This window comes from Esox lucius, chromosome 18 (assembly GCF_011004845.1).
Source record: "Esox lucius isolate fEsoLuc1 chromosome 18, fEsoLuc1.pri, whole genome shotgun sequence".
NCBI lineage: Eukaryota > Metazoa > Chordata > Actinopteri > Esociformes > Esocidae > Esox > Esox lucius.
Window position 1 is genome coordinate 10,273,407 of NC_047586.1, and position 26,644 is coordinate 10,300,050.

Consider the following 26,644-nt stretch of genomic DNA (forward strand, 5'->3'; position numbering starts at 1 on the left):
GGTTTTATAGGGCGGGGATTTACATCTCATTGGCTCAGGAGATTATCTCTGTCTTCGGATTGGTGTTAAGAGTTTGTAAAGGCATAACGTGATTTTTACTTTACACATCATACACATTCTATGATTTTACTCAACACGCAACCATATCATAATACTGCTACTATTTATCATCTCCTACACTGATCGCAGATTACTTTTGTGGTACGTAAAATGTATGCATGCATGACTGTATCTAGCTTTGGATAAAACCATCTGCAAATGTTATAAATAATATTTTGACTAAAGTTCAGCATTTACATTACTCGTTCTCTGGTTCCCGCAAAGCAGACGGGTGCAAAGAATGTATCATTTCTAGTGCTGAGAAACCACCCAACCGGAATCAGAGTTTGTTTGACCATTCTCTCATTAAGTGGATTACGTCCCATATGGGCTTTCTGTATTGAGGACAGTTACTACGCAGCCTCTGTGCATTCAAATGGCCTAATGTATTTGTTTCAGGCCAAAGCATTATTTTCAATGTCCTATATCTTACTGAAAGTAAAACATGAACGTGTAGGCTGTGACTACAGTAAATATTACATGGCATGACATTTGGTTTCAATTTTTTAAACAACATTTATTGGTACAGTAGGCTACAATCACTTGTTAATTTCGGTGTCAAAGAAACTAACAGCACAATATCTAAACCATACTGTAATGTTGTAAAAGTAAATTACAGAAGGATTAATTTCATTTACAGAGGGGTGTGGTCGTTATTTTACTTAAATTATATTAGGTTGTGCATGTAGGTTGTCTGGGTTATGTCTCTACGCATTAGGTCTACAACCTTTTAATAAATGGGCCTATATAGTGTTTTATATTGGTTATTAACTGGCAGTGACTGCACGTCAAAACAGAGCAAAGATAAATGTGATCATGATCGAGTGGCCATTGAACAATTCTTAACACTCCAAACCGTCTCCATTGGGCACTATAATTACATTGGACTTTAATTGGTACAGCATTCTTACTTACGAGTGCACAAGATACGGCATCGTAACAAGCCACCTCGAAATATGCTGATCAATTAGAACATGCATCCTTTAGTGGCCAAAAGCACTCTAAGTGGCATGGGATCCTATGATATATTACAGTATAATTTCCAAAATAGCAATTTCCCCCGGAATGCACCTTAATTTACAGTAGGCTAAAGTACGGCATTGTAACAAGCCACCTCGAAATATGCTGATCAATTAGAGCATGCATCCTCTAGTGGTCAAAAGCACTCAAGTGGCATGGGATCCTATATATGCTATATTACAGTATAATTTCCAAAATAGCAATTTCCCCCGGAATGCACCTTAATTTACAGTAGGCTACGTCGCAATAATACCTTAAACGTGTTTTACTGACAACAATACTTACAATTACCATTCGAATTCATTTTCCGTTTAAATTAATTAGGAAACGTTACCATTTATGATCAATCCCTCTATTTTAAAAATGACTTTCTGTCTTTTGATTCTAAAACGTTGAAATCGAATGCAGAGTAAGTGAACATGAGTAGGCAAAACTATATACCCAGACATAATTTGTTAATCCCTTTTCCAAGAAATACCGTTACTTCATTCATCTATTTCAATATCTATAATAAATGTGTTTATATATCCAGTAAATAATTAAATATATAGTTAATTTCTACCAATAAGTCTTATAATATAAAGATAATATATATCCCTATTTGCCTGTGGAGTTCGTAAAAGATCCATTCACGTTTGTGTAAAATTAATATTTGGTGCCCTCCTCTGGCCAAATCAGTCCTCACCAGAAATGATTGTACAGCATGAGAAGAGACGTACATCTATAAAAATAACATTGTTTATTCATTTTTTTTAGACATTGTAGTCTTTCAATCGTTTCAAACAACACAATAATGTTTTGGTTTAATGGCTGAGATCAGTTCTTGCCGACTTACTGTACTCTATTATTGCAGCTAGCTCGAGTTGGACAGACAATTTCATCACCACTACATAAAGTAGGTCAGTGTCAATTTCACTGAGCAATGTAAATGACAACGGACAACAACATACATTTTTAATCATAACATCTCAAAAATATTCACAACAACGTCTTACATAAAGCGTTATGTTTATTAGCTGCAGTGGACATTGAATTGCGTCTTTACAGGGTGGGAAATATAATGTAAAACTATTTACAGACTAAAAATACACATATTCTTTCATTTCTAATAACTCTGTTGTTAATAATGTATATTTTAACAGTAAAAAACACACACGTCCAGATAAAACTGTAGCACACTAATAAACCACATTTATAAGATACAAATGTTACTTACATCACCAAATGGAATGTTTAAACTTTTTGGTGCAAAAACATTCCTGCAACAATCTGACATTCAGAGGAAATGCTTTCATTGGAACAATTCTGAATATAGCATCTGTACAAGTCCCTCGCTCAAACATGAAATACATTTTTTTCTGAGTCAAGCCCGACCATCAACAGTTCACTGCATATGCTAATATGAACAAGACTTTCAGGCTCATTCTCTGTACATGTTATGAATGATGGGACTTGTGGCTTGAATGCCACATTAAACTTAAAAAGAAACAATGACCGAGCCTCATCCCTTCATCACATTGCTAGTCCTTTATGTTTCCGTCGTAGGTCTCCTGATGTTGCATAGCACAGTGCATGACGATTACAGTTGTCTGGTCAATGGGGGTTGTTTGAGGAGAATCTGGCCGTGGTGGAGACAGTCTCTCTTGTTCTACTCTCCTAATCAGTTAGCCAGCGACCAGATCCCTCTTAAGTCCCCTCTGCCTTTTCTTCCCCCTCTGTAGGACTCTTTGTTGGGCTTCCAGAGGATGAGCCCTCACCTTCTTCTTCTACATCATCTGGGAAACACAAAGAAACATAGGTCTGTCTTCAGTCAGGAACATCTAGGCCTCAATAAAAATGCCTCAATGCCCACATTGTTAAAAATCTCTGCAATAAATGTATAAGCCAAACTGCATAATGTTTGCCTGTTTTGTGTTAGCATGTAAAATAAATTGCATTAACAAGATATAAGATTGCCAATATCAGCACATACCGTAAAGCCCCTTACAAAAACACATTTGTAGCGGAATACCTCCAACAGGTTTATGGCGAAGGACAAATTAAAATGTTTGCCACAGAATGTTGTCAGAACTTTGGAAATATCTGCCACTAGTGGAGAATCTGCAGCAAACTTGGGAATGTTTATTAGGCTACCAGTAGCAAAATGTTTCTGTTCTGTTCTCCAGATGTTTTTGTTCTGGCATACAATTCTCATAAGATTCTATATTAATTTGTGGCATAACTGTGGCTGTAATATTTTATGTTGTGTTGGAAATCTATTTTTGCTGTCAGCAGATGCTGCAAATGACAACTGAAAGAAGCTGTTCACAACACAACCTACACACACACACATACACATTTAAAATAATGTGGGCACATCAATTGGAAATAGCTAGATAAGTAAGCCAGCTATAGATATGTGTAACGCACACTAATATATGCATGGTCAATTATTTTAATCAGTTATTCTATAACGCCATCACTTGTTTACTTTTCTAGAACTCCCATGGTTTTAAATATGATTATTACCACAAGGGGGAGTTGAGATGTCAAAGGGGAGTTGAGATGTCAAAGGGGAGTTGAGATGTCAAAGGGGAGTTGAGATGTCAAAGGGGAGTTGAGATGTCAAGGGGGTGTTGAGATGTCAAAGGGGAGTTGAGATGTCAAAGGGGAGTTGAGATGTCAAAGGGGAGTTGAGATGTCAAAGGGGAGTTGAGATGTCTAGGTGGAGTGTTAGCGGTATCGCAAGGTCTGGATATTTCTTCTGCATTCTTGGAGAATGCTTAATACACCAAGCAGATGATGTCTCCTGCTAAGAAGGACTTCCCCTTCCTATGAGCCAGTGCGTGTATTGGCTGCCTTTCAGTGAGGGCCAGCCAAGCCACCCTCACAGCTATTGAACTATTAGTGAAGGAGAAAGATGACTGTTCCATTCAGTTGTTTCCATTTAAACAGTCAAATTGATTCAAATTCAAGTTCAAATTGATTCATCCTGTTCCAAGCTGTTAACTTACATATCCCCTTTCCAATAAGCCATGCTTGATTAATGATAAGCTGGCTCTCCAGACACCCGATCATGGTAATGGCTCCTGAGTTGGCTGGACCTCACAAATGTACTTAACCATCTAAGTAAAGGTTTGTGATTTGTTCCCTGTTGTGTGCTCCGCTCGTGAATTTACAGATACATTTGTATTCTTATAAACACAATGGCATGGCATTTTCTGATCAAAAAACAGTAGGATTCTTATGTAAATGTTGCTGAGATAAAATTAACTATGAACAAAATAAAAATACCTTCAATGGTGCAATGCTTCTCCTGACAAGTAAACATACGTAATCGTCAAGTGAATATTAGTGAACATCGCATAAAAAGTATTCTATGTACTCAGTAACACATGTTAACATATGCACCTATAACAGAGAGCTCGGCTAGTTTGTCCGACATGTCGTCAGGCCCCGCCCCGACAATATCAGGTACAGCGTTCCTCCGGCCGGTCCTCCCAGTGGCTGCGAAGTCGGTGACAACAGGCTCCACATCAGTCATCGCTGGGCCTTGTCCTCATAGCATAGTCTGGAAGGGAAAGACCATACACCTGTCGTTAATGGACGGTTGATAATGCTTCGTTAAGTACTGTCTATACAGTCACCTCTGAATGTATTTCCACCCTTGATAATGGAAAAATAATAATAATTGGCAGGTCCAATGTTATGCTCATAGCATTGTTCACAGTGGGACATATTCGCTTTCTATTTCTGAAAAACTTCAGAATTATTGGCATACGACAGTACATTAAAACATTAGTAACCTCGAACAAATCTATGAAACAATCGGTTGTTCAGTCCCTGAGCAAGGCATTTATGGGTGCACTTTGTGACATTGCCATGTAACTCTTGAATTCAGAAAGTTTAGGTTAAATGTGGAAGCCAAGATTGGTTTGGGCTGACAAACACCCACATTCCCTTCCCTTTCTCCTTGCGAGGATAACACTCAGAATTAAAACTGATGGTAAAAAGTGAATTGCTTAAGTGAAGACTTTGATACTCTAGATCATGATATTCACCTGGATAGACTTTCAGAATGGATTGGCTTGTTAGGGTCAGTACTAACCCAGTTGAATAACTATATTACAAACTGAATATTGTGTTGCCCTGGGTGAACGTGTGAAAGAAAATCTAATGCGTTTTGTTTCAAGATTTGATCGTTGGCCCTGCAGTGCTTTTTAGATAGTGTACATGTTACTTGGCAGGACTATTTGGAAATAAGGTGTCAATCTGGTATTATTGAGGAGCCAGTTACAGTTGTGTGCTTTGAGAAAAGTTTTGTCCCGCCAGAATTTGAACATTTGTGTTTATAATGTGAAGAAATAGTAGTTAATATCAATATTTTATGTTGAACAAATAATAATAACCTGCTACATGACAAATGTACGTAAGGAAAAAGCCCTAGCATTTCTCAAAGCTTAAACCCTGTGCAGTACCAAGGATCTAATGCCTCAGGCCCTCAAGGGATATTAAATTCTAATTGTGTAGTTGATATTTCTCATATTTCTATATATATATCTTTATGAATTGTGTAATCAATCTCATGTAATGTGCTCTATAAATGAAAAATCTATGAGACGTACCCTATATTAGATTTTTGACCTTTCCTGAACATCATAACTGCAGTTCTCTTTTCAGTTTCAATGCTGTATATAAGCCGGATTTTATCAAACAGTTTTACTGTAAATATCATTAAACGCAGCTTACAATATGACTAACACATTTCACAGAATTACAGTAATGTAATTGGTCTAATAATAATCTAATCTAAATAGGGTGTAACCCATTCCTTCTAGTTATTTTATGAACATATAGTACTCAGAGATCAGAATAACAGTCAATCCTAGGACTTTACTCAGAATAACAGTCCAAAAGCTAAATATTACACCATACTCTATCCATGAACACACTTAATGCACGCATTCACACACAAACAGACACACACGCACACATGCACACACACACACACACACACACCCTGCAAAAACCGACCATCCTTCACAGCGTGGGCGTGGTCTCCAGTGGGTGTATCAGGGCCATAGATGATAAGCACCGGCTGGATGTCACAAGCTTTAGAATTTAATCAAAACCCCCTTAGTCAACACAGGCTATTCAAGGATTAGCTCTACTTGTAACAGTGCTCCAGTTTAACACCTGGCGCACCGGTGAAGCAGGTCAGAAGACAGCAAGAAATTACTTTTTCAGAACCAATGTCAAGCAGACCCATTTGGACAAAGCATTTAGCTGTCATGACTCAGGGTGGTGTGTGACTAACTGTGTTATGTAAACATTCACTAGGTGAGAACCAATTCCAAAACAGGCTCTCTAATCCTCATTGCTTCCTATCTCTTAACTGTGGCCAGCTTAAGTAGCCAGAGTGGATGAGCAGTGTGGCCCTACATGCCAAGCATGTGCTGCAATGCTCCGAGGAGTGCACCAGCGTGCTTTAAAGGCCCACTGCTAAAGACATGCATGTATAACTGTGTGAGACTACAGAAAGCCTGCTGTGTTTGGACTTGGGCCCTGTCCAAGAGAGGTCTCTGTTTAGCAGGGGAAGTGCCAGTGCCTTTGCTCTGTGAGAGCAGCAGGAACTGGTGTTGGCGTTCTCCTCCTTGCAGCCTTCCACTCATCTGCGTCCACTGGAATAAAAGAAGCTGGGTGTGTTGCCAGTAGGCCTGCAGACCCCCGAGCCGAGCGGCCAAAGAGCCCAGTGCCAGACCAGAAGACAGTGGAGAGGCAGCAGCTTGTGTGTTTGACTGAGAACGCCACCCCATCCATTGCTGTTAGAAACACAAGCTTTTCTCCATATGGTCAGGCTCCGCCACACACCACAGGGAGGATATTATAAATCGTCACATGCTGTTGTGGTTTAAAGGTATGGGCGTGTAAAGTCCTTGTTAGAATAAGAAAGGATAGCATGTGATGGGACTACATCAAAGCACTACAGAAAGTATCCCCCTCAACAGTACGCTAGCAAATCTAATATTTTGTAGTCACCTTCACAACACAGACATTCTCTAAATCTCTAACAAACCCTCTAAAACAAAGACTGTTAATCCAGTCTTGGTTTTAATCCTGAATAACATTGAAGTAGCATGACCTCATCTCATTCCAATACTCTACAACTTTCCACATCGGACATCAAGCTGTAGATGCAGAGAGTTCCCCTCACTCCTGAATGCATTTCCTGTCTGTTTAGAGGAATTCTCAGTGACTCACCTCTTCTGCAATATTTGTAGATGGGATTAACTGGACAAAGATAAAACAAATATACTGATTGAGCCCAGCCTAAATTAATGCAGTTATTTCAGTCAACAACAGATAAAAAGAGCAGTGTTCCTTTTACTGGATCAGTACATGGTACAAGGTAACACTACATTCAGAAAATATGTCTTAATGTCTGACCTCAGAATGGACCCTGGATGATTCATTTCCTCAAAATATGTAATATGCAATTTACCGCAAGTATCAAACCATAAAAGCCATTGGACTCAACTGACAATACTTCCAAAACACATCTGGGGGAATAACAAACTCTATAATTCCAGGAACTATGTAATGGCATGGAGTGATATTTATGCCTTGTGGTGGCTTATCATCGATTTCATTCAAGTTCACTTACATTGGGCGATAAGAATATTATTTATGAAGAAATTCAATTCTGAAAGCCATTTTAAGCACATGACTTGTGCAACTTGGCAGACCTTTGCTTTCTAGTCTTACACTAGAAATACAGTATATGCTACTATGCTATACTGAACCTTCTGTTTCAAACTGACAAATATCTGCCATTCAATGGCTCAAACACTCATTCAACATCCCCACACAAAACACCCCAGTAAAGCCAGGAGCCTCGATGGTAATCAACTCAAACCTTGCCCATATTGGAAGGTACTGCATTCTGGTACTTGCAGAATGGGCACCTCCAAACCGCTCTGTCTATAAACTATACTGCACTCAAAACTGCTCCTCATCCCCCCGCATTAATGTATATAATATACTCACAGCTCATGATCGCCACCCATTTGATACCCTTTGGGTTCTACTTACATTCCAACAAACAAGATGAGCAAAACATGTTTGAGTTCAGTGAATCATCATGGCTCTACGGGCAGAGGGTAAGATGTGCACACAGGAGCAGTGCTGCGACGCCATCCCGTTCACAAGGCCTTGCTCAGGAATACGCTGTACAGACAGGCGTGTTAACACACTAAACTAGGCTATGCAAGTCTTCAGAGAATGTTTCCCAGCAGAACTCCAACCTACGATGGTAAACACCTGGAGGATCCTACGCTTTCTGTCATTGCAATGAGAATCTGTATTTGAAGCATTAGTCATGTGGTCAACTCTCACAACCTTTGTTTTCAAAGCTTTGTAAATTTGGTGGCTTGAACTGTCATAAAATATTTGCGGAAACTGTATCAATTTCTGTCCGTCCATCGGTACTAACCATTACACTATCCATCAGTCCAATAGGGAGTGTTGACCTAGAGCAGCTTGGCTGACTGTGATAAGGCAATGGCAATGAAAGCTTGTTCTCTTGTGTCAGTATAGCAAACAACACGTGGACCCGCTCAAGCCAATATGCTCAGGGACAATGGGTTGAAAGAGAACGCTGCCATGTAAAATCACAAATGACACTGGGCAAGGTTGACGTTCAAGTTCTGAAAGACAACTCCAACTTTTCTCTGCTAGCCTCATATTCTATGGGGAATTGATCAGGCTTCCAATATATCTACAATTATCCTACAGGGAAATATATGCTCTCACTTGTGGTAATAGGATTGGTAGGTGAGGGAAAGTGGAACTGCGACAACAGCTCAGATCAGGTCCATGTGATATCTTTCTTATAAGGAAATGTAGGGAACTTCTGAGAATACTTAACTGTTTCAACCAGCTCTTTATAGACCCTTCTAAAGTAAATGATACCAGCTTTTCAGGACACCATTGCTGTTATATGGTTTTAACAAACAGTAACCTTGTCCAGTCCCAGATGAAGGTTCCAAGAGGATTCTTTAAGGGTTCTTAATATTTAAACTCCTGAATCATAGAACCTTTTGAAGAACTTGTTTCATTTTCATTTGGGGGTTTATCAAGTATTGTCTCCTCCAGTTTTTAATAAAAATGCTAATCATTTAAAAAAACACATATGAGGTGAGCTCCCAGCACATCAAATTTCTATATCCACTGCTGTGTTGCATTTGATGGCCTCTGTATTCAAAGCCAGAATAATTTCTCAGTGCATGTTGATCAAATATGTTTATCGTTAAACATTCATCAGAGGTGGAGGGAAGGTGAAGATTTGAATGAAAAAAAAAGATGTAATGCAGATAATTAACAAAACCGGCAAACAAAAATCAGCGTTCCTGGTAGATGGTAGAAAGACGCAATGAGTCCGGTAAAGGTTTTAGAGAAACCAGTAATTTACATAAACGTGTAAATGATGTACAGTATGTGATCCACATAACAATATGAATACAATAGCAATTGTACACAGTTTTGTAAACCTCATCGTCGGCATAAATGCATGGACAGACATACAAAGAAATGTAAGAGGTTCAGTCAGCGATGTCTTGTGCAGCTAGCTTTCAACATGTTCTTTTTACCTCTTTATTAACGGGTAACTACTGAAGTTGTTGAAAAAGGGGATTAAGAGTATAACAAGACAGCAATTTGTACAAATATGAAAAGATAAATTATTTCATAATGAAACCATATGAACTCCTTCACTTCCTCCACATTTTGTTGTGTTATAGACTTAATTTAGAATGAAGTAAAACGGTTTTTTTTGCCATTAATCTAAACAGTACCCTATAATGACAAACCATAAGAACAGGTTTTTAAAAATGAGTGGCAATTCATATTGAGACCCTTTATTCAGACACCGATCATATCTTAGTCTTCTTGGGTATGACTCTACCAACTTGGTACATCTGAATTTATGCAGTTTCTCCCATTCTTCATTGCAGATCCTCTGAAACTCTGTTAAACTGTATGGGGAGCATCAGTGAACTGCGACCTTCAGGTCTGTCCACAGATGTTCAATAGGGTTCAATTCTATGGAGTTACTTTTGTTTCAATAAGAACAAACAAATGTATTAGTATTGCAAACAAAATAATTAGTATTGAAAGCAGAACATCAACTAAAAAGTATTGAGATCAAAATATATATATATTGCAAATGAAATCGTTTGAAATGCGAAAACAAATTAATAAAAAATGAATGCAAATAATTCATTTATTTTGCTCTCAATTTCTTTTTTTTGCGGTGGCAAGTTTTTGACACAAATTTCACAGTGGGCGGGTTTAAGAGAGGAAATGAATCTCCATTTGTCAACCAGACTGGGCAACATCAAAAGCTCCAGTTAATTTACACTGTAGGCTTGTTACATTAATAAGTAGACATGCTATTGTGTACTGAACTTCATTTGGGTTTCTGCGAGTAAAAGCTGATACATATAAATGACAGCGTGTTATAATTTAGCTAGTTAGCTATGGAACAGAACTAACCCAAAATCATAATGTAAACATAGCTATGCAGTATGGCCAAATGGTATGCGTTAATTTAAGTTATCCAATTTTAAGAGGCCCGGCAGACAACATTTGCCAAGTAAATCTGAGGTAAATCAGCTTACAAAACATGGGCATATATTAAGTCTTGAAATAACAGTGCTTTATTAGTTGATTGATTTGTCATGTCGTGGCAACCAATCTGCACAACTAACCATTACACTATCTTCAAGTGTTACATTCAAACTCATTATTAATGTTACATTCACACACACAAGGTTATTCCTGCAGTATTCCTGGAGATCTATGATTGAAACTTTCCTACAGGTAACACAGTTCTTGTGTTCAAGAGAAAGGCTACAACGTGTTCAAACTGGCTTCCTCAATAATAATTTCCAACACTTATGTACCAGGAAAGGTTAATTGAGATGAAAAATCTGTTTTTAAGGAGCATCCTTGACAAGATAGGCAGGAGCAAATTAAAGCGTTAAGAACAACAAATAGACAACATAAAAAAATATACGTAATTAAAAAAAACATTACATTGGAAGAACCTCAAGAGCAGAAAAAATCTGTATAGTAATTACATTTGCAGAAAATCTTATTGAACTTGTTACTAGGGGATTGTGACAAAAGGGACTGTCCAATTCGACACAGTTCAGTGATAATAAATAATACAATTGGAAACAAAGTTCCTCCTTCTGCTGAGTTTTTCCACAGCCATGGAGCCCAAGCCAGAAGCGATAAAAGAACACAAACTATTTTAAACGGGTACAGTGGAAGTGGAAACCTAAAACAGAGGGTCAATGTAAAACTAATACTGTTTCACTGTTCACATGAACAGTATGCCGCAATATGTAGTCATTATGAGTAGTTGAATGACTTGTCATAACACAGGAACAGATGTCCATTTGCTGTCCTTCAAAACTAGTCCACACTTTTACAGGGTGATGAATCAGGACACAACTCATAATCCTAAACCAAAGTATACATTCATACAAACCCCCTCTGAAGGTAGTAATCAAGGTTATTATAGTTTTGCATTTTTTATTAGTTTTTATTTTTATTTCATTTTGACTTTTTGTTTTCAAATTCAGTTTAGTTTTAATTAGTTTTTAAAGTGGGTTTGCTAGTTTAGTTTTTATTTTTTGAAAATGCTTAGTTTTAGTTTACTTTTTATTAGTTTTAGTGTTAGTTTTAGTCTTTTTGTAATATGGGCAATTTGTCAGGGGCAAGATTCAAAAAGGTCAGAAAAAGTATTGTGTAACAATAACTCAACAAAAACATCATACAATTTTAGAAAATATTTATTCAACAATAAAACCAGTACATAAAATGTACATATGGGCACAAATATGTAAACAGTCTACACTCCGCAATAAATGCAAAATGTGTGTGTGTGTGTGTGTGTTTGTGAACGAATCATTGACAAAGACGAAAACTAAGAACATTTGCTCTATATATTTTTTTTATTAGAGTTAGTTTTGTCAAGCACACATTACAGTTTTAGTTAGTTATCGTTTTTTTGTAATGCCTCGTTTTTATTTTTATTTCAATTAACGACAATGTTTTTTTTTCATTCGTTTTCGTTAACGATTATAACCTTGGTAGTAATACAGACCATTTGAAAAAGGGGGCTCAGGGCAACACTTATTTGTTTTTGCCATTTTGTTGCAACTCTAGCCCTCACTACTTCATATTCAAAAGCATTTTCAACTGGCTGATGGAGGGCAGCTTGTTCAGCAGTATCTCAAATACAGGAAGGTATCTGACAGAGAATTTGCTGGGGTTGCCTGCACATAGCAATGGCGTTATTTAGCTGCCCCACTCACGTCTGATAGTTTTCTGAGAGTTTGAATACCAAATAGATGCACAACGCCTAGTATGGAGCAAATAATAAAATAAAGAAGTGGTGTTTTTCCCCTCCCAAAATAACTACAGTTATTCAGTCCATACTGTAGATCACCAACCCCCTTAAAGAAATGTGTGTCATGGGGGAAAGATATGAATACATATAAATGTAATAGATGTTAACTCCACCATGCTGCTTGTATATCACTTTTGACTACTGGGCTAGACATAGATGTGGTTGAGAGAGCACACATCCAGTTTGGCCATTTCTTCTCCAAGGTGTGTTCCTGCATCCTCCTAATATATAATATATAAAAAGATATGTGTTTAAGCAGTTACAGGAGGGACATCCTATTATATTGACAAATGAACGCAAGGAAGTGTACAAGTACAGTTTGTTTTGGAAAAAGGGTGAAGTATTGGGACACAACTAACACATTAATAATACTTAATATTATGCTGCCTGTGATAAACTAGACACAATCCACAATGATTCTGGCACCTCCACTTCCTACCTATCCAAGTAATTGTAGGTTTAACTAACAGGGAATATCTAGGCCACTTGTATCATCTGTTATAGATAAACTCAGTGAGGATGAGATACATGTGGTATGTGAATAATACTTCCACTGCTGTCCATCATCACTCTCCTTCACTCCAGCCACCTGTTTGGTCATCTGGACCTCCTAAACAGACAGACAATAGAACCCTAAATAGCTAGTTATTCAACTGTTACAACTGTTATAAGGCACAAGATAATTTACCATAGCTTTTTCCTGGTGTCCTCCTTGTTATAAAGGTAGCTAGCTCAGCTAGCCAGTTCCATTGGGCTGGTTGGCTAGCTTCTAACTATTGAACCTTTTCTTATCCGAAATGAAAAAATGCTCACATATAAGCAATTATTAGGCTAATTATTAGGTTGTTTAGTCAACATACAGTTGCGCTTATTTCACGAGCGTCCACTCAAACATAGTTCCATGTTAGTGATCTGCAGTTCGCGAACGAACAATTTGTTTTGAACGAATCTTTTTAGTGACTCGGGACTCACGAGTCCTTATTCGAGTAAATCATTCATTCGAACATTTGACAGTGGATTACTACAACATGGTCACTTGGTTTATACCCGGTCCTCCAGCTCAGTTCTCCGATCAACTTCTATATGCATTCACAGAGAAAAATTGATCAAGGCAGGAACATCAAAAATACATGTTTATAACTGATAATTGAACTCAGACTATAATAATTAATATAGTTAGTTGATTACTGATGCCATGAAAAACAGATGAAAACAAGCACAGAGCCGCTGCCTTTGCCTGAGTAAAATGACTTGTGAACAACTGACCCGGTCAGTTTTATCGTTCAACTGAACGGTTGTTTCGTTCATTTGAATGACTAGCAGCGGAGTTCTAACCAACCACGGCATACGCTGTTAATTTTACGTTCGCAAAGAAAAATAGGCATTATTGACTCAAATCTTCCCTAAATCCAAACCACTCTCCTAGTCCTTGTATCTGAAAAGCATCCCCATCACATGAAGCTCCTACAGCCTGTTTCACCGAGGGAATAGTATTAGGCAGATGATGAATGATACCTTGTTTTCGCCAGGCGTAGTGCTTGTCATTCAGGCATAATATTTCCTAATATTTCAATTCTTCAGATCCACATGTCATGCCATTTACTTAGGAGTGGATTCCAACTAGCCCCGCTACCATAAAGGCATTCTTCCTGACAGGTTCTCCCATCTCTGCAGAGAAACTCTAAATCTGTTAGATTGGGCATTGGCTTTTTGTCACCACCCTGACCAAATCTTTTCTTGTCTGGTTACCAGTGTTGCCAATTAGGTTATTTTTAATGATTGTGCATAAAAAATTATCTAGGGTGGGCTGATTTATAAATATGGTTGGGATTTAGGCTGTTATTGTGCATATACACTGTGAATCAAATCTGGTAACCCTGCTGGTTACTCTGTTTGGCCAGACAGCCAGCTCTGGGAAGAGTCTTGGTGGTTTCAATCTTCAAACTCTATTTCACAAAGAAGGAGCCTAATGTGCTCCTGAAAATGTTCAATGCTTTAACCATTTTTTATTACTTTCCACAATTTTATTTCATAACTTCCCCAGGCTTGGTTTTTGCTTTGATATGCGCTGTGAAGTGTGGGACCTTATATAGAGAGGCGTGTCACTAAAATGTTTTATCAATTGAATTGGTTACAGGCTGACTCCAACCAAGTTCTAGAGACTCAAGGATGACCAGAGGACACATGACGCATCTGAGCTCAGTTTGGAGTATGATGGAAAAAGGTCTGAACAGTGATGTATATGAGCTATGTCAGTTTTACATTTTCAATACATTTGCAAACATTGGTCAAAAGGTGCTTTTGCTTTGTCATTATGAGTTATTGTTTAGATTGGTGGCAACTAAATTATTTTAAATAAATGTAAAATAAATGTGGGCCGGGGTAGTCAATACCATGTGGGCCGGTGTAGTCTCTACCATGTGGGCCGGTGTAGTCACTACCATGGGGGCCGGTGTAGTCTCTACCATGTGGGCCGGTGTAGTCACTACCATGTGGGCCGGTGTAGTCACTACCATGTGGGCCGGTGTAGTCAATACCATGTGGGCCGGTGTAGTCAATACCATGTGGGCCGGTGTAGTCACTACCATGTGGGCCGGTGTAGTCACTACCATGTGGGCCAGTGTAGTCAATACCATGTGGGCCGGTGTAGTCACTACCATGTGGGCCAGTGTAGTCAATACCATGTGGGCCGGTGTAGTCTCTACCATGTGGGCCGGTGTAGTCACTACCATGTGGGCCGGTGTAGTCACTAACATGTGGGCCAGTGTAGTCACTACCATGTGGGCCGGTGTAGTCACTAACATGTGGGCCAGTGTAGTCACTACCATGTGGGCCGGTGTAGTCTCTACCATGTGGGCCGGGGTAGTCAATACCATGTGGGCCGGTGAAGTCAATACCATGGGGGCCGGTGTAGTCAATACCATGTGGGCTGGTGTAGTCAATACCATGTGGGCTGGTGTAGTCACTACCATGTGGGCCGGTGTAGTCACTACCATGTGGGCCAGTGTAGTCACTACCATGTGGGCCGGTGTAGTCTCTACCATGTGGGCCGGGGTAGTCAATACCATGGGGGCCGGTGTAGTCAATACCATGTGGGCCGGTGAAGTCAATACCATGTGGGCCGGGGTAGTCAATACCATGTGGGCCGGTGTAGTCAATACCATGTGGGCCGGTGTAGTCAATACCATGTGGGCCGGTGTAGTCAATACCATGTGGGCCAGGGTAGTCAATACCATGTGGGCCGGGGTAGTCTCTACCATGTGGGCCGGTGTAGTCAATACCATGTGGGCCGGTGTAGTCACTACCATGTGGGCCGGGATAGTCACTACCATGTGGGCCGGGATAGTCACTACCATGTGGGCCGGGATAGTCACTACCATGTGGGCCGGGGTAGTCTCTACCATGTGGGCTGGGATAGTCACTACCAGGTTTCTGAGAAAGCCACAAGAAAATTGTTTGGTAAACTCCCAATAGCCAGTGGAGAATGGGGGTTAGAGGGATTGCAGCTTAAATTGATTTGCATTATATTATATTATATTGATGCACACATTATATTAGTATTACTATCGGAGACAATCAAGCCATTTTATTAATCTTAGTCTCTAATTTAGGAAACAAATGAGTGAAATAATTTGATGAATATTTGTGAATAATAATATTCTGACCATATTTCCAAGTTATAGAATATGTCAATTTGTTTTGCATTCCATCAGAAAGCTCATAGAAAGTTCAGGAACATCATGGATAATAATCAAACCATCTTATGTGGCCCATGACTGTTTGTAGAGAATCAATACATTTCCGTCAGGTATTCACTGAATTATTCGGTAGAGATTCGTCAGTAATGATTCCTCCACACTGTGTGCAATAGGCATAAACAGACATGTATGTGTTCCTAACAGAATCTTTCATTGATGACTCCTAGTTGGTAATGTCTATAACCATTCAAACTGTAAGGCATTCAACTGGGGAAAACACAGTAACACAATATTTTATGACTAATGCTGAGAGCAACCAATCACACACTTTTCCAGATGACACAATTACTATAGGGTTCTTAGAGGAACATTTTGGTGGATTTTTGTAGTGCAAAGACCAGCAACCTGTCCCTGGGTCCCCATGTTCCTTTCACTCTACTGGCAAAAAAGAGAGCTCACAGCATCTAATAATGAGCTGTGTTCAGTGGGAAACTTCAAGAAATGAAGTCACATGGCAGCATTTTGAATACACAGTGGACTGTTCATTATTCAGCTGAGACTGGTGGGTCAGGGCCTCTCATAACTGTAGCCCACACAAATACAAGAGTCCTGCCAACAGACCATCACCACTCCCACTGCTGTCATAAGAAATCCCTGGTCTGGCATCACTGTCTAATTGTCCAATCAGGTCTTTTCCTTTTTTTCTTTTCACAAATGACAGGTAAGATGAAGAGAGTTGGCCATCCAAGAGGCAGTGTCTTAGCTATATCTGAGAAATGTCCATCCAAGAGGCATTGTCCTATTTTTATCTGAGTGATGTCCATCCAAGGGGCATTGTCCTATTTATAACCGAGAGATGTCTATCCAAGATGGTTGTATCCTCCCCCTATGAGCTATTTTTACAACCCAATCAGAAGCTGATTGGCGTTGTATATAAGACGGTATACCACAGGTATGACATAACTTCTTACTGATCTAATTGCATTGGTAACCAGTTTATGAAAGCAATAAGGCATCTTGGGGTTTTGTGATTGATATATCACAAAATATAGCATATGGTCATATACCCCATCTCCTCATGCCTTATTGCTTAAATATATGCCTATGGGGGAGGCCAAAAAACGTTATTAGTTTTTTCTACCAAATTTTCCTGCTATTTGTCCATTTGCCTAAAAAGAGGCCTCCCGATTTTTAAACTTGTAGGGTAATTAAGTAAATGTTTATGATAGCAGCCAGGAAGAGAAGAGAGTACTCCTACAAAAGGCTATATTTGGACAGGAGACCTGCTGTTAGGGCTTAAGAGGGTACAGATCCCAGGCTTGCACTTTGTCTATCGCCCAAATGTCACAGCCACAACATTTATAGCGTACTGAAAATCTTAATTTTTCAAATCACTGACTAGGGCTCCAGTATAACTCCAATAAAGCGATTCTTAAGCCTGATTGATCATCTCTTCAGTTCATACATCTGCAAATTCTTGCTGCCATTTAACTTAAATCTCATATAACAGTGTAACTAATGTCATATCTGCTCAGACAAATTCCTCTAAAAGCCACTGATATGAACTCAAATCATCTTGACAAACTCCCCCCCCCAGTGCTCAGAGAATGGATATTTAACGCAGTCGAGAGAGCGAAAACCACACTTACAGGGCGAGTTGAAGATGTTGTGAAGATTAGCCGGATGAGAGGTTTTAATCTTTCCCTATTTATAGCCAAGTCACTTGGCCTGGGCAGCAGCAGTAATGATTAAGATGAGACAGAGCAGTGAGGCAGTGGGACAAAGCCTAGAGTGCACCACACAATTGAAGAACAATGAGCACATTAGATGTGAGTCATCTTCTGAACACTGGAAAGGCAGCACTGTGGTCCTTCTCCCCTGACAGATGAAGAGAGGGGAGTCCCTGAGGGATGCCAGTCCTGCTGGAAGCCAGCCTCATCAAACAAACAAGAGACATCATCCTGATAGGTCACATATGGCTTGTATCCAAAATCACAACCCTATCCCTTATTGTGAATTACCTTTGAGCTGGGACCATAGCACTCTAGGGCACCATTTGGGATGCACACAGTGGAAACCATAAGTGGAGCAAAAGGACATTTCATGGGCTCTACTGATGATTTGTTGTTGCTGGAATGGTAGGAGATGCCAAAGTGTGGGATCCAGCAGTTTTCGAAGAAACTGAGCCCCTTCCCCAAATCCCCTCTCTGAATTGCTAAGAGGGATTTGACAGAGCAGAAACAAAAGTAATGCACCGTCTAATGTGAGCTACAAGTATGTCACATGATAGCCACTACTGTCCATCAATTGATCAACAAAAACGCACCACTGCACATTTTCAATAATGATTTTAAAGCTTTTAGTCATGCCAGCAGCCTACTCCACATTTCTTTGATAAAAACGCATCTTGAGTCACACCATTATTCACCAGTACATCAACTATTCAAGTCAATAATCATGGTGTGTCACCTATTAAGACAATGCAGATGACTTAATCCAAGCTGGGAATTCAATTTTGCTTTCCATTATTTTTGTAGACGTGACCAATGCAGGGCATTCAAGATGAATACAGTATCCCCATTAAAACTGATTACGATCACTAGTAACTGAGACAGCCAGCAAGCACAAACAGCTACTGCTCCAATATCTTATGATTGATGACCAATCAAATACTGTATCTAATCATCACACAAAACAGCTACAATAGAGAAAATGCAAAGTTGTATTGTTGTCACCTAAATTTCAATTACATCTCTCAAGTACTGTATAATCATCACTAATCACTACCCAACATCCCTTCCAGAGACCCAGATGCTGCACAGTTATTTTACCCCACCCTTGGCAGGACGACCGGGCACAGTCAGCATGGTGTGACCAGGATAGGAACCTGGGTCACAATGATGAGTCCTTAGAAAGCTGCACCACTCGGGTGCCCTGGAATATAGTGCTTCTTTCCGATTCCCTTCTTCCGATAGCACAGCTAAAATGGATATCCACACTGAAAGCTCTGGTCAAAGAAAATCCCTCTAGGCTTTACTAAAATCCTTTGAACTGGATAGTCAATTGCACATCTTACATGCTTTGAACAGAAGAAAGCTCTGCTATTGAAAAATGCAACTAACACAACAGAGCTTTGGAAAAACAGGTGCACATGGCTGAGTTAGCAGAATACACATTGGTGTCTTATGAAAGTTGAAGATTTGCAGAACATTTCAGTAAAGGCGGTAGAAATGAAAGCAGAGCAACCCCTGGCAGGAGAGGTAAGCACTCCAACACTGAACATTAACTACAATGTAAATAAACAAGGAGAAACAATCACACCCTTTAATTGTCCTGGCCTTTTAAAAGATAATAACTCTCTCCTACTTGATAAAAACCTCTATGAATGCCACCCTTGTCTTTTAATTGGCCCATAGAGTATATTGTGTGCCTAGGACTTGAGCAGACAGCCGGTTTGTCTAGCAGGAAATGCTTCTCAAATTTCATAAAATCACACTGGGGAATCTACAACAACCAAAAGACTTGATGAGGAGTTGGCCAGGTAGTCGGGCGTGGTCACACTGTAACAACTAGGTCTCCACTCAGAGTCTGGGGACCTGGATTTCCACTGTTTTTGTGTTCTACCTGTTAATTAATTACATTCACCTGGTGTCCCAGGTTTAAATCAGCCACTGATTATATGGTTAGAATTAAAAGCAGTCCCTGGGGCCTGGAGTTAAGAACCACTGAACTAGGTCTGTTTCATACTTTACTCATACAGTGTGTCTTGTTCAACCGCAGTTCCATTTTCAGAGTGCAACACTGGATTAAAAGCAGGGCGACAAGTATAGCCCAGATTGCTTGTGGTTCATTTTTAGACTCTGTAATGACTGTTTCAAATCAAGTTATTTAAGACAACAAGATCCTGGTAGTTTTACTGCCCCAAGCCTCTGACTTTTCACAATGCTGCATGAGAGCTGTGACTCTGGGGCCGTTCAGCTGTCACTGTGCGTGCTCTGTGAATTATATCGTGTTTGGTTATGATGTATACAGATTTAAAACGTGGTTTATCTAAAGTAAATCGAGTCTGTCCGTGGTATGGATCCCTATAGCAACAAAACACACAACACGTCGTGAAATGACTTATGCAGGGGTGCACCACTGTACTGTTTCGACCAGAGTAACCTAATTGTGTGCACTACCAGTGAGAGCTACACACTCTCATGGGGATCCTGCATGTGTCATGCAAGACTGGCACTGTAACATTATACTAAGCTCCACTGTACTCTTGTCAGTGACAAAGCTGGTGACCCAGTGGGACTTAGACACAGACGGATGAACATGAACAAACCCACAGGGTACGAACCTCAGAGGAATACCACAGTACACTATGGGTCTACGGGCCAATCAGCATATTTGGATCTAAAATCCAATGTGGTCACAACACTACAGTGGTGTTTTAATCCCAAACCTCTGGGGAGTGTGTAACACTTAGACAGAGAAAAAGAACTAAGCACAACAATGTGGGATTGTATTTATATGCTGTTCCACTATTAAACCAATGGCTTCTTTCATTACCAAAATGCCAGAGGTCAAAGGGCTAAAAAGGGCCAAAACGTGACCCAATAGCATGTATGAGGCATTATATGAATCAAAGAATTATGCATTTTCACAAAATTAAACAAGACACAGCAATAAAAAAAAGAATAAAATGTCATACTAGAAACAAGCATATAGAAACAAAAGCTGGAACCAAAGACATTTACCTAAAGGGCTTACATTTAAATAGAGTATTATGTGTCGCCATAAACGTTCTATTTTCAGCTGCCTTCAAGGCACACTAGTGTCTAACAATATGTAGTCAAAAAGCTAGCTTTCTGTCTTGTTACGTAATTCACTTTTGGTCTATTACTTGAAACATTGACCAGATTATCCAATTCATTACAGCTCAGTTGAGAAACTGCTTTACAACCAGCTAGCTGTAGTAGTTATGTGTCTATTATGAACTCAACTTTCAAAGTTTATTTGGCAAATGCACCGAACAACATATAGCCTGCACAATGAAATTCTCGCACACAGAACTCCCCTTTAAGCCACCGCAAGGTAAAGCTTCACACAAGGTGCATTGGAATGCATGCGGTCGACCGAGCCCTTCGTGGCGCGTCAGATTGGACGAATTGGCGGCCTGATGGAAAAGGAAACAAAACAGCTATGTCGAAATTTTGTTGGAAATATTTGCAGTGCAGTTAAAAAGGGCAAAATTCATAAGCAGATTTACGTTGAAACACAGCAGGTTACTGTCAAAACGTTGACACCTGTATGTCGCAACGCTGCTCTTAACCATTCGTGATGTACGTGGGCCATACGCATGGAAAAACATTTTACCTTTGGTGGCTGTACTTTGTATCTACATATAAGTATAAAAAACAACAACCACACATTTCCCAGTTGGCTATTTAATTTAAAACTAAGCATAACCTCCCCTCCTAGAAATGAGGAGGGGAGGTTGACCAGCTTAAGGCAAGGGCAAAGTAGCCTAGTGAGACTGTTGATTAAAGGTTTGGCTTGTGAGACAGCTTGGAAATAAATCCTAAATCACCAAATCTTTATTAAAAGATAAACGGTGAGCGGACATCCCGTTTTCATCTAGACTATATTACACAAGACAGGTCCCATTATGGGCAAGCATAAAAACCCTTAAGGGAGGCCATGGTGAAGAGGAGAGTCTTTTGGAGGGACAGGAATAGGGTGATTGACTGAGTGAGGCCCTGCTGGAGGAGGTTGCAGAGATGGCCCTGGATCTTGGACATTTGAACAACAAGGTGGCCAATTGTGAGAAAATAAGCAAGCTGTTCTGGTTCTGGCAGTGGGCCAAGAACGCAATGTAATAGATCATGAGACATACACAGTCCCACCAAGCCAGATTAGTGATCATTATATTGACTCAATAGGCATAGGAGCTAGAGCAGGCCAGACTAAATGCTAAAACTGATGTGGTTTAATCACTGTGGTGCTGACTGGGCTGAGAGGAAGCCAGGCAGAAGAGAGGAATTATGCGAGAGTGGTATTTCTCCTGGGGTATTGCCAGTGTACCCACAAAGCAACGTTCAACAGCATTCACAGACGCCTTGCTGACACCCTGAAAAAAAAACGTGAAAACACGACACGGGCCACAACTGTTACAAAAAGGCAAATTGAAGTGCCGCCTGTTGTCAGCATCTACATTCTACTACACACTCCATCTACATTCCACTACACACTCCATCTACATTACTCTACACACTCCATTTACATTCCACTACACACTCCATTTACATTCCACTACAGACTCCATCTACATTACTCTACACACTCATCTACATTACTCTACACACTCCATCTACATTCCACTACACACTCCATCTACATTACACATGTATGTAGCTATTCCTGTGGAATACAGTGCTGGGCTATGGGGCTTTCAGGTAACAAAGTGCATCATCGATCAAACAGTCCCAATGAGACTCGGATCGCAACTGACTTTGTAACACGTTTGATGCAAAATCAGGCGAAGTTGTTCTGCAACACATCTCAGTCTAATAACAGGGAAACAAACCACATTTTTAATCCCCATGTGTGTGATTACAAGTAGGCATGCAGACACCATCAGTAACTCCAAGTCTTCAACTCAGCCAGTCATCATGAAAATTATAGAAATGGAAAGCCCCTGGATCCTCCAAAGATCATTAACTAAAAACATGTTTGTTTGTTAAGCAGTCACAACTGGCAATATAGGAATGATATACAGTGGTATAAGATGCTGAGTGACAGAAACATGTATTAACCTAGTCCACACTAATTATGAATAGTAAAAATGTATCCAACAAGATCCAGAGAGCCGCTCCCTATTCGCAACAAGCCTATTGGCTGCTGCCAGCTAGTGATTGACACACTTCACTTGCAAGGTTCACCTTTCTATAGAATACCAATATAAAAGCTACAGTTTTGTGAGTTGAAGGGACTTTTTTTTGAGTAAGTGTTGACCATAGGTAGCAGATGGGGCTGTAATGCCTCTTGTCCCCTGTAACTCCAGCTGTCACCCTGAATATGTCTTAACAACATCTCAGTTCTACTTTTAGTATCCTCATTAGAAAATACTGCAGGCAACAACCAGCAGCTCCAAGCGGGTGGCACTGTTTGGATGGTAACCTGACACCTACAGTAATTCTACAGACATTATACCGGAGGGTCTGGCGAGTGCACATAAGACAGGTTTCTAAACGCTAGACTAGAACACAGACAGGAGATTTAAGACTGGAGTGTGTCTTCAATCTCTCCTCTCTGTGTAATAATTAACCCATTACCCAGGCTGGCTCATTATTTTGCCAGGCATGTGGTCTCTCCTGGCAGGTGGATGTGCTGATGGTGGCTGTGGCAGAAATAGCATGGTGATTACCCTCTAATCAGCAGGAGCACTAGAATGGACCGCATAGTACCACCAGGAATAAACCCTGCTTGAAGATCACCGTGAACGCCATGTTTACCAATACGTGAAGGCCAAACACTAATTTAAACCATAGATTTGAGTTTTGTTATAAGAATGCTGGCTGACTATCAGCTTAATCGAAAACAGCATGTTCACTAAACAACAGGCCCGGCGTTGTGGGCGGGCATTAGGTGGTAAAGCCCGCCCTACAGAACTACTATGCCCCCCAAATAAAAAACTTGTTTGAATGAAAATTTGGCATGATCTCTCATCTCATTTTCATCCGCTTATCCGTATCGGGTCGCGGGGGCAGCAGCTCCAGCAGGGGACCCCAAACTTCCTTATCCCGAGCCACATTTGCCAGCTCTGACTGGGGGATCCCGAGGCGTTCCCAGGCCAGTGTCGAAATATAATCTCTCCACCTGGTCCTGGGCCTACCCCGAGGTCTCCTCCCAGCTGGACGTGCCTGGAACACCTCCCTAGGGAGACGTCCTGGGGGCATCCTTACCAGATGCCCGAACCACCTCAACTGGCTCCTTTCGACGCAAAGGAGCAGCGGCTCTACTCCGAGTTCCTCACGGATGGCTGAGCTTCTCACCCTATCCCTAAGGGAGAAGCCAGCCACCCTTCTGAGAAAACCCATTTCAGCCGCTTGTACTCGCGATCTTGTTCTTTCGGTCATGACCCAGCCTTCATGACCATAGGTGAGGGTAGGAAGGAAAGTTGACCGGTATATCGAGAGCTTTGCCTTCCGGCTCAGCTCTCTTTTCGTCACAACAATTTGACATGATATTTTCAGAAATAGCTAATAATCACAAGACAAATAATTTTAGGTCGCTAATAATCAATTTAATGTGGCTATCACAAGACGACTTCATCAAATTCTTATTCGGAACAAGAAGACATTTCATAGCTCTTGGATATGCCAAAATAGGGGTTATACTAGGGCTGTTTTGAAAAGAACCAGTAGGCTAAACACAAATGTACGGCAGGCCTACAGCCTATAAAATATTGTTTTGGTTTTATAGAGACATTTTCGATGCTTCCACATACTGTACTTTACTAATTACAGGTGGGAAGTAGCTATCTTGCCCTGATCTGCAAATGAGATCGAAGACGTGCTTTAAGTGATGTGTGCTAAGCTACAACGAATGTGTAACTATGTTGGTTAAAGCTTTCGAATTTGATTGCCAGTTGTGTATTTTGGTATTATATAGCCTTAGTGAGCCATGCATGCTAAAATAATTTGCTTTTCGTACCTCGCCGAAGTTACTAATCGATACAGGTAAGTATAGGATAAACGTGCGCCCATGGAAATCAAATGCCCGTCCAACACGTTGGTTCCGGGCCTGCTACACAACATACCCATATAAATATGATCAGGCTTTATCTAATCGGTGGTAGAATATGCTATAATGAAAGGTTTAAGCATTGATTAATATAATCATGTTTGTTTGATGCACCGCAGTCAGGAAATTGAAATATGTATGGGGTAAAATAATATACTGTAAGCTAGACCAACAGAAAGAAGGACAGATATTTCTATTGGAGATTGGTAAGCAGGGTTTTCAAGTGTTCAATAGCCTTCAAAGGTAAATGTCACTGGAGATAAGAGAGAATGTGCACAAAGCCTATAAGATAAATTCACGGCATTTTTTAATGAACATGATCATTATTTATTCCAAAGGATATATGTAAGACTGATATTCATTATTCTTCTGTTTCCAATATGACATGTATTTTTCCAACAATGGACTACTGTAGGATACATGTGTACAACGGATTGACGAAAAGGTTTCTCTCACACATTTGTACAGCTTTTGTGAGGTAGTATGTGAATGACATTGCAAACGGCAATGTCATGTATGGAATTTACATGATCGAAATATCCTAACTGCAGATGTTAACAGCAAGTGATGATAACCAGCTGAATTACAAACCAGCCTATAACTTGCGAGTAAATTAGGCTACAGCAGATAGGACACCCTGACGACGAGTAGCTTGAAAGAAGAAAAGAAAAATATTGTGACACCTACTTACCCAGTGTAGAACAGATGGTTGTTACTATAATGTAATTGAATTGCTCTCCCCCGACATGTATATTTTACCATCGACAAGCCATGGATAAGACGCGGTGCGCAAAGTCCGCCCTCATCGTGATTTCTTCTACTGTCTTTATTCTACTGCGAGGATACCCGAGTAGTGACATCACATACTGTTTTTCACGGGGACGCGCAGTGGCTAGAGTGGGCTATACTTAACCAAACTTGCCTCCAAACACAAAAAATCTATTGCTATTTGTAATTAATAATCTAATTTTAAGCATATCATTAGTTTTAATGAACATTCACATTGACATTTCCGCGGATAACATAATATGCCGTCTTTGTAGTCGCCGCTTAACTTGCCATGGCGCCTATACAGCCACAGAGCCTCTATATACATGTTAATAAATTATGTGTTACAAATAAAACCACGTTTTCAAAAACGTGTTTTGGTTGCATACATACATATATATGTATGTGTGTGTACAGTGGATATAAAAAGTCTACACACCCCTGTTAAAATGCCAGGTTCTTGTGATGTAAAATAACGAGACAAAGATAAATCATGTCAGAACTTTTTCCACCTTTAATGTGACCTATAACGTGAACAATTAAATTGAAAAACAAACTGAAATCTTTGAGGAGGAAAAAGAAAAAACTCACAATAGCCTGGTTGCATGAGTGTGCATTCCCTCTTATAACTGGGGATGTGGATGTATTGCCAGTGTCCTTGTCACTACTGGTAGCCTGAGGCGGTACCTGCAGCCAATTCAGGTTGCACAGATAGTCAAGATGGTTGCAAGAAGGTTTGCTGTGTCTCCCAGTACAGTCCCAAGAGCATGGACAAGATACCAGGAGACAGGCGGTCACATGAGCTGGA

General features: G+C 40.1%; 1 protein-coding gene and 1 long non-coding RNA gene across 2 annotated transcripts; one reads left to right on the forward strand and one right to left on the reverse strand.

The window, feature by feature from the left end:
* The first annotated feature begins 9 nt into the window (after positions 1-9).
* Positions 10-3,013, forward strand: LOC117593319. Its single transcript, XR_004574759.1, has 2 exons — positions 10-201; positions 2,841-3,013. It is a non-coding gene; the product is annotated as an uncharacterized LOC117593319 (long non-coding RNA).
* Positions 2,111-25,914, reverse strand: pkib (protein kinase (cAMP-dependent, catalytic) inhibitor beta). Its single transcript, XM_010882994.3, has 3 exons — positions 25,760-25,914; positions 4,510-4,669; positions 2,111-2,894 (listed from the first exon to the last, which is right to left on the reverse strand). The coding sequence occupies exons 2-3, from the start codon at positions 4,640-4,642 to the stop codon at positions 2,806-2,808; spliced, it is 222 nt and encodes a 73-aa protein (XP_010881296.1). The 5' UTR covers positions 4,643-4,669; positions 25,760-25,914; the 3' UTR covers positions 2,111-2,805.
* Between the last annotated feature and the right edge of the window lie 730 nt (positions 25,915-26,644).

Coding starts and splice junctions, on each gene's coding strand:
- pkib (XM_010882994.3), bottom strand. CDS start 4,642: ATGACTGATGTGGAGCCTGTTGTCACCGACTTCGCAGCCACTGGGAGG. Junction 2,895..4,509: donor AGCCGAGCTCTCTGTTATAG/GTGCATATGTTA, acceptor TGTGTTTCCCAG/ATGATGTAGAAGAAGAAGGT.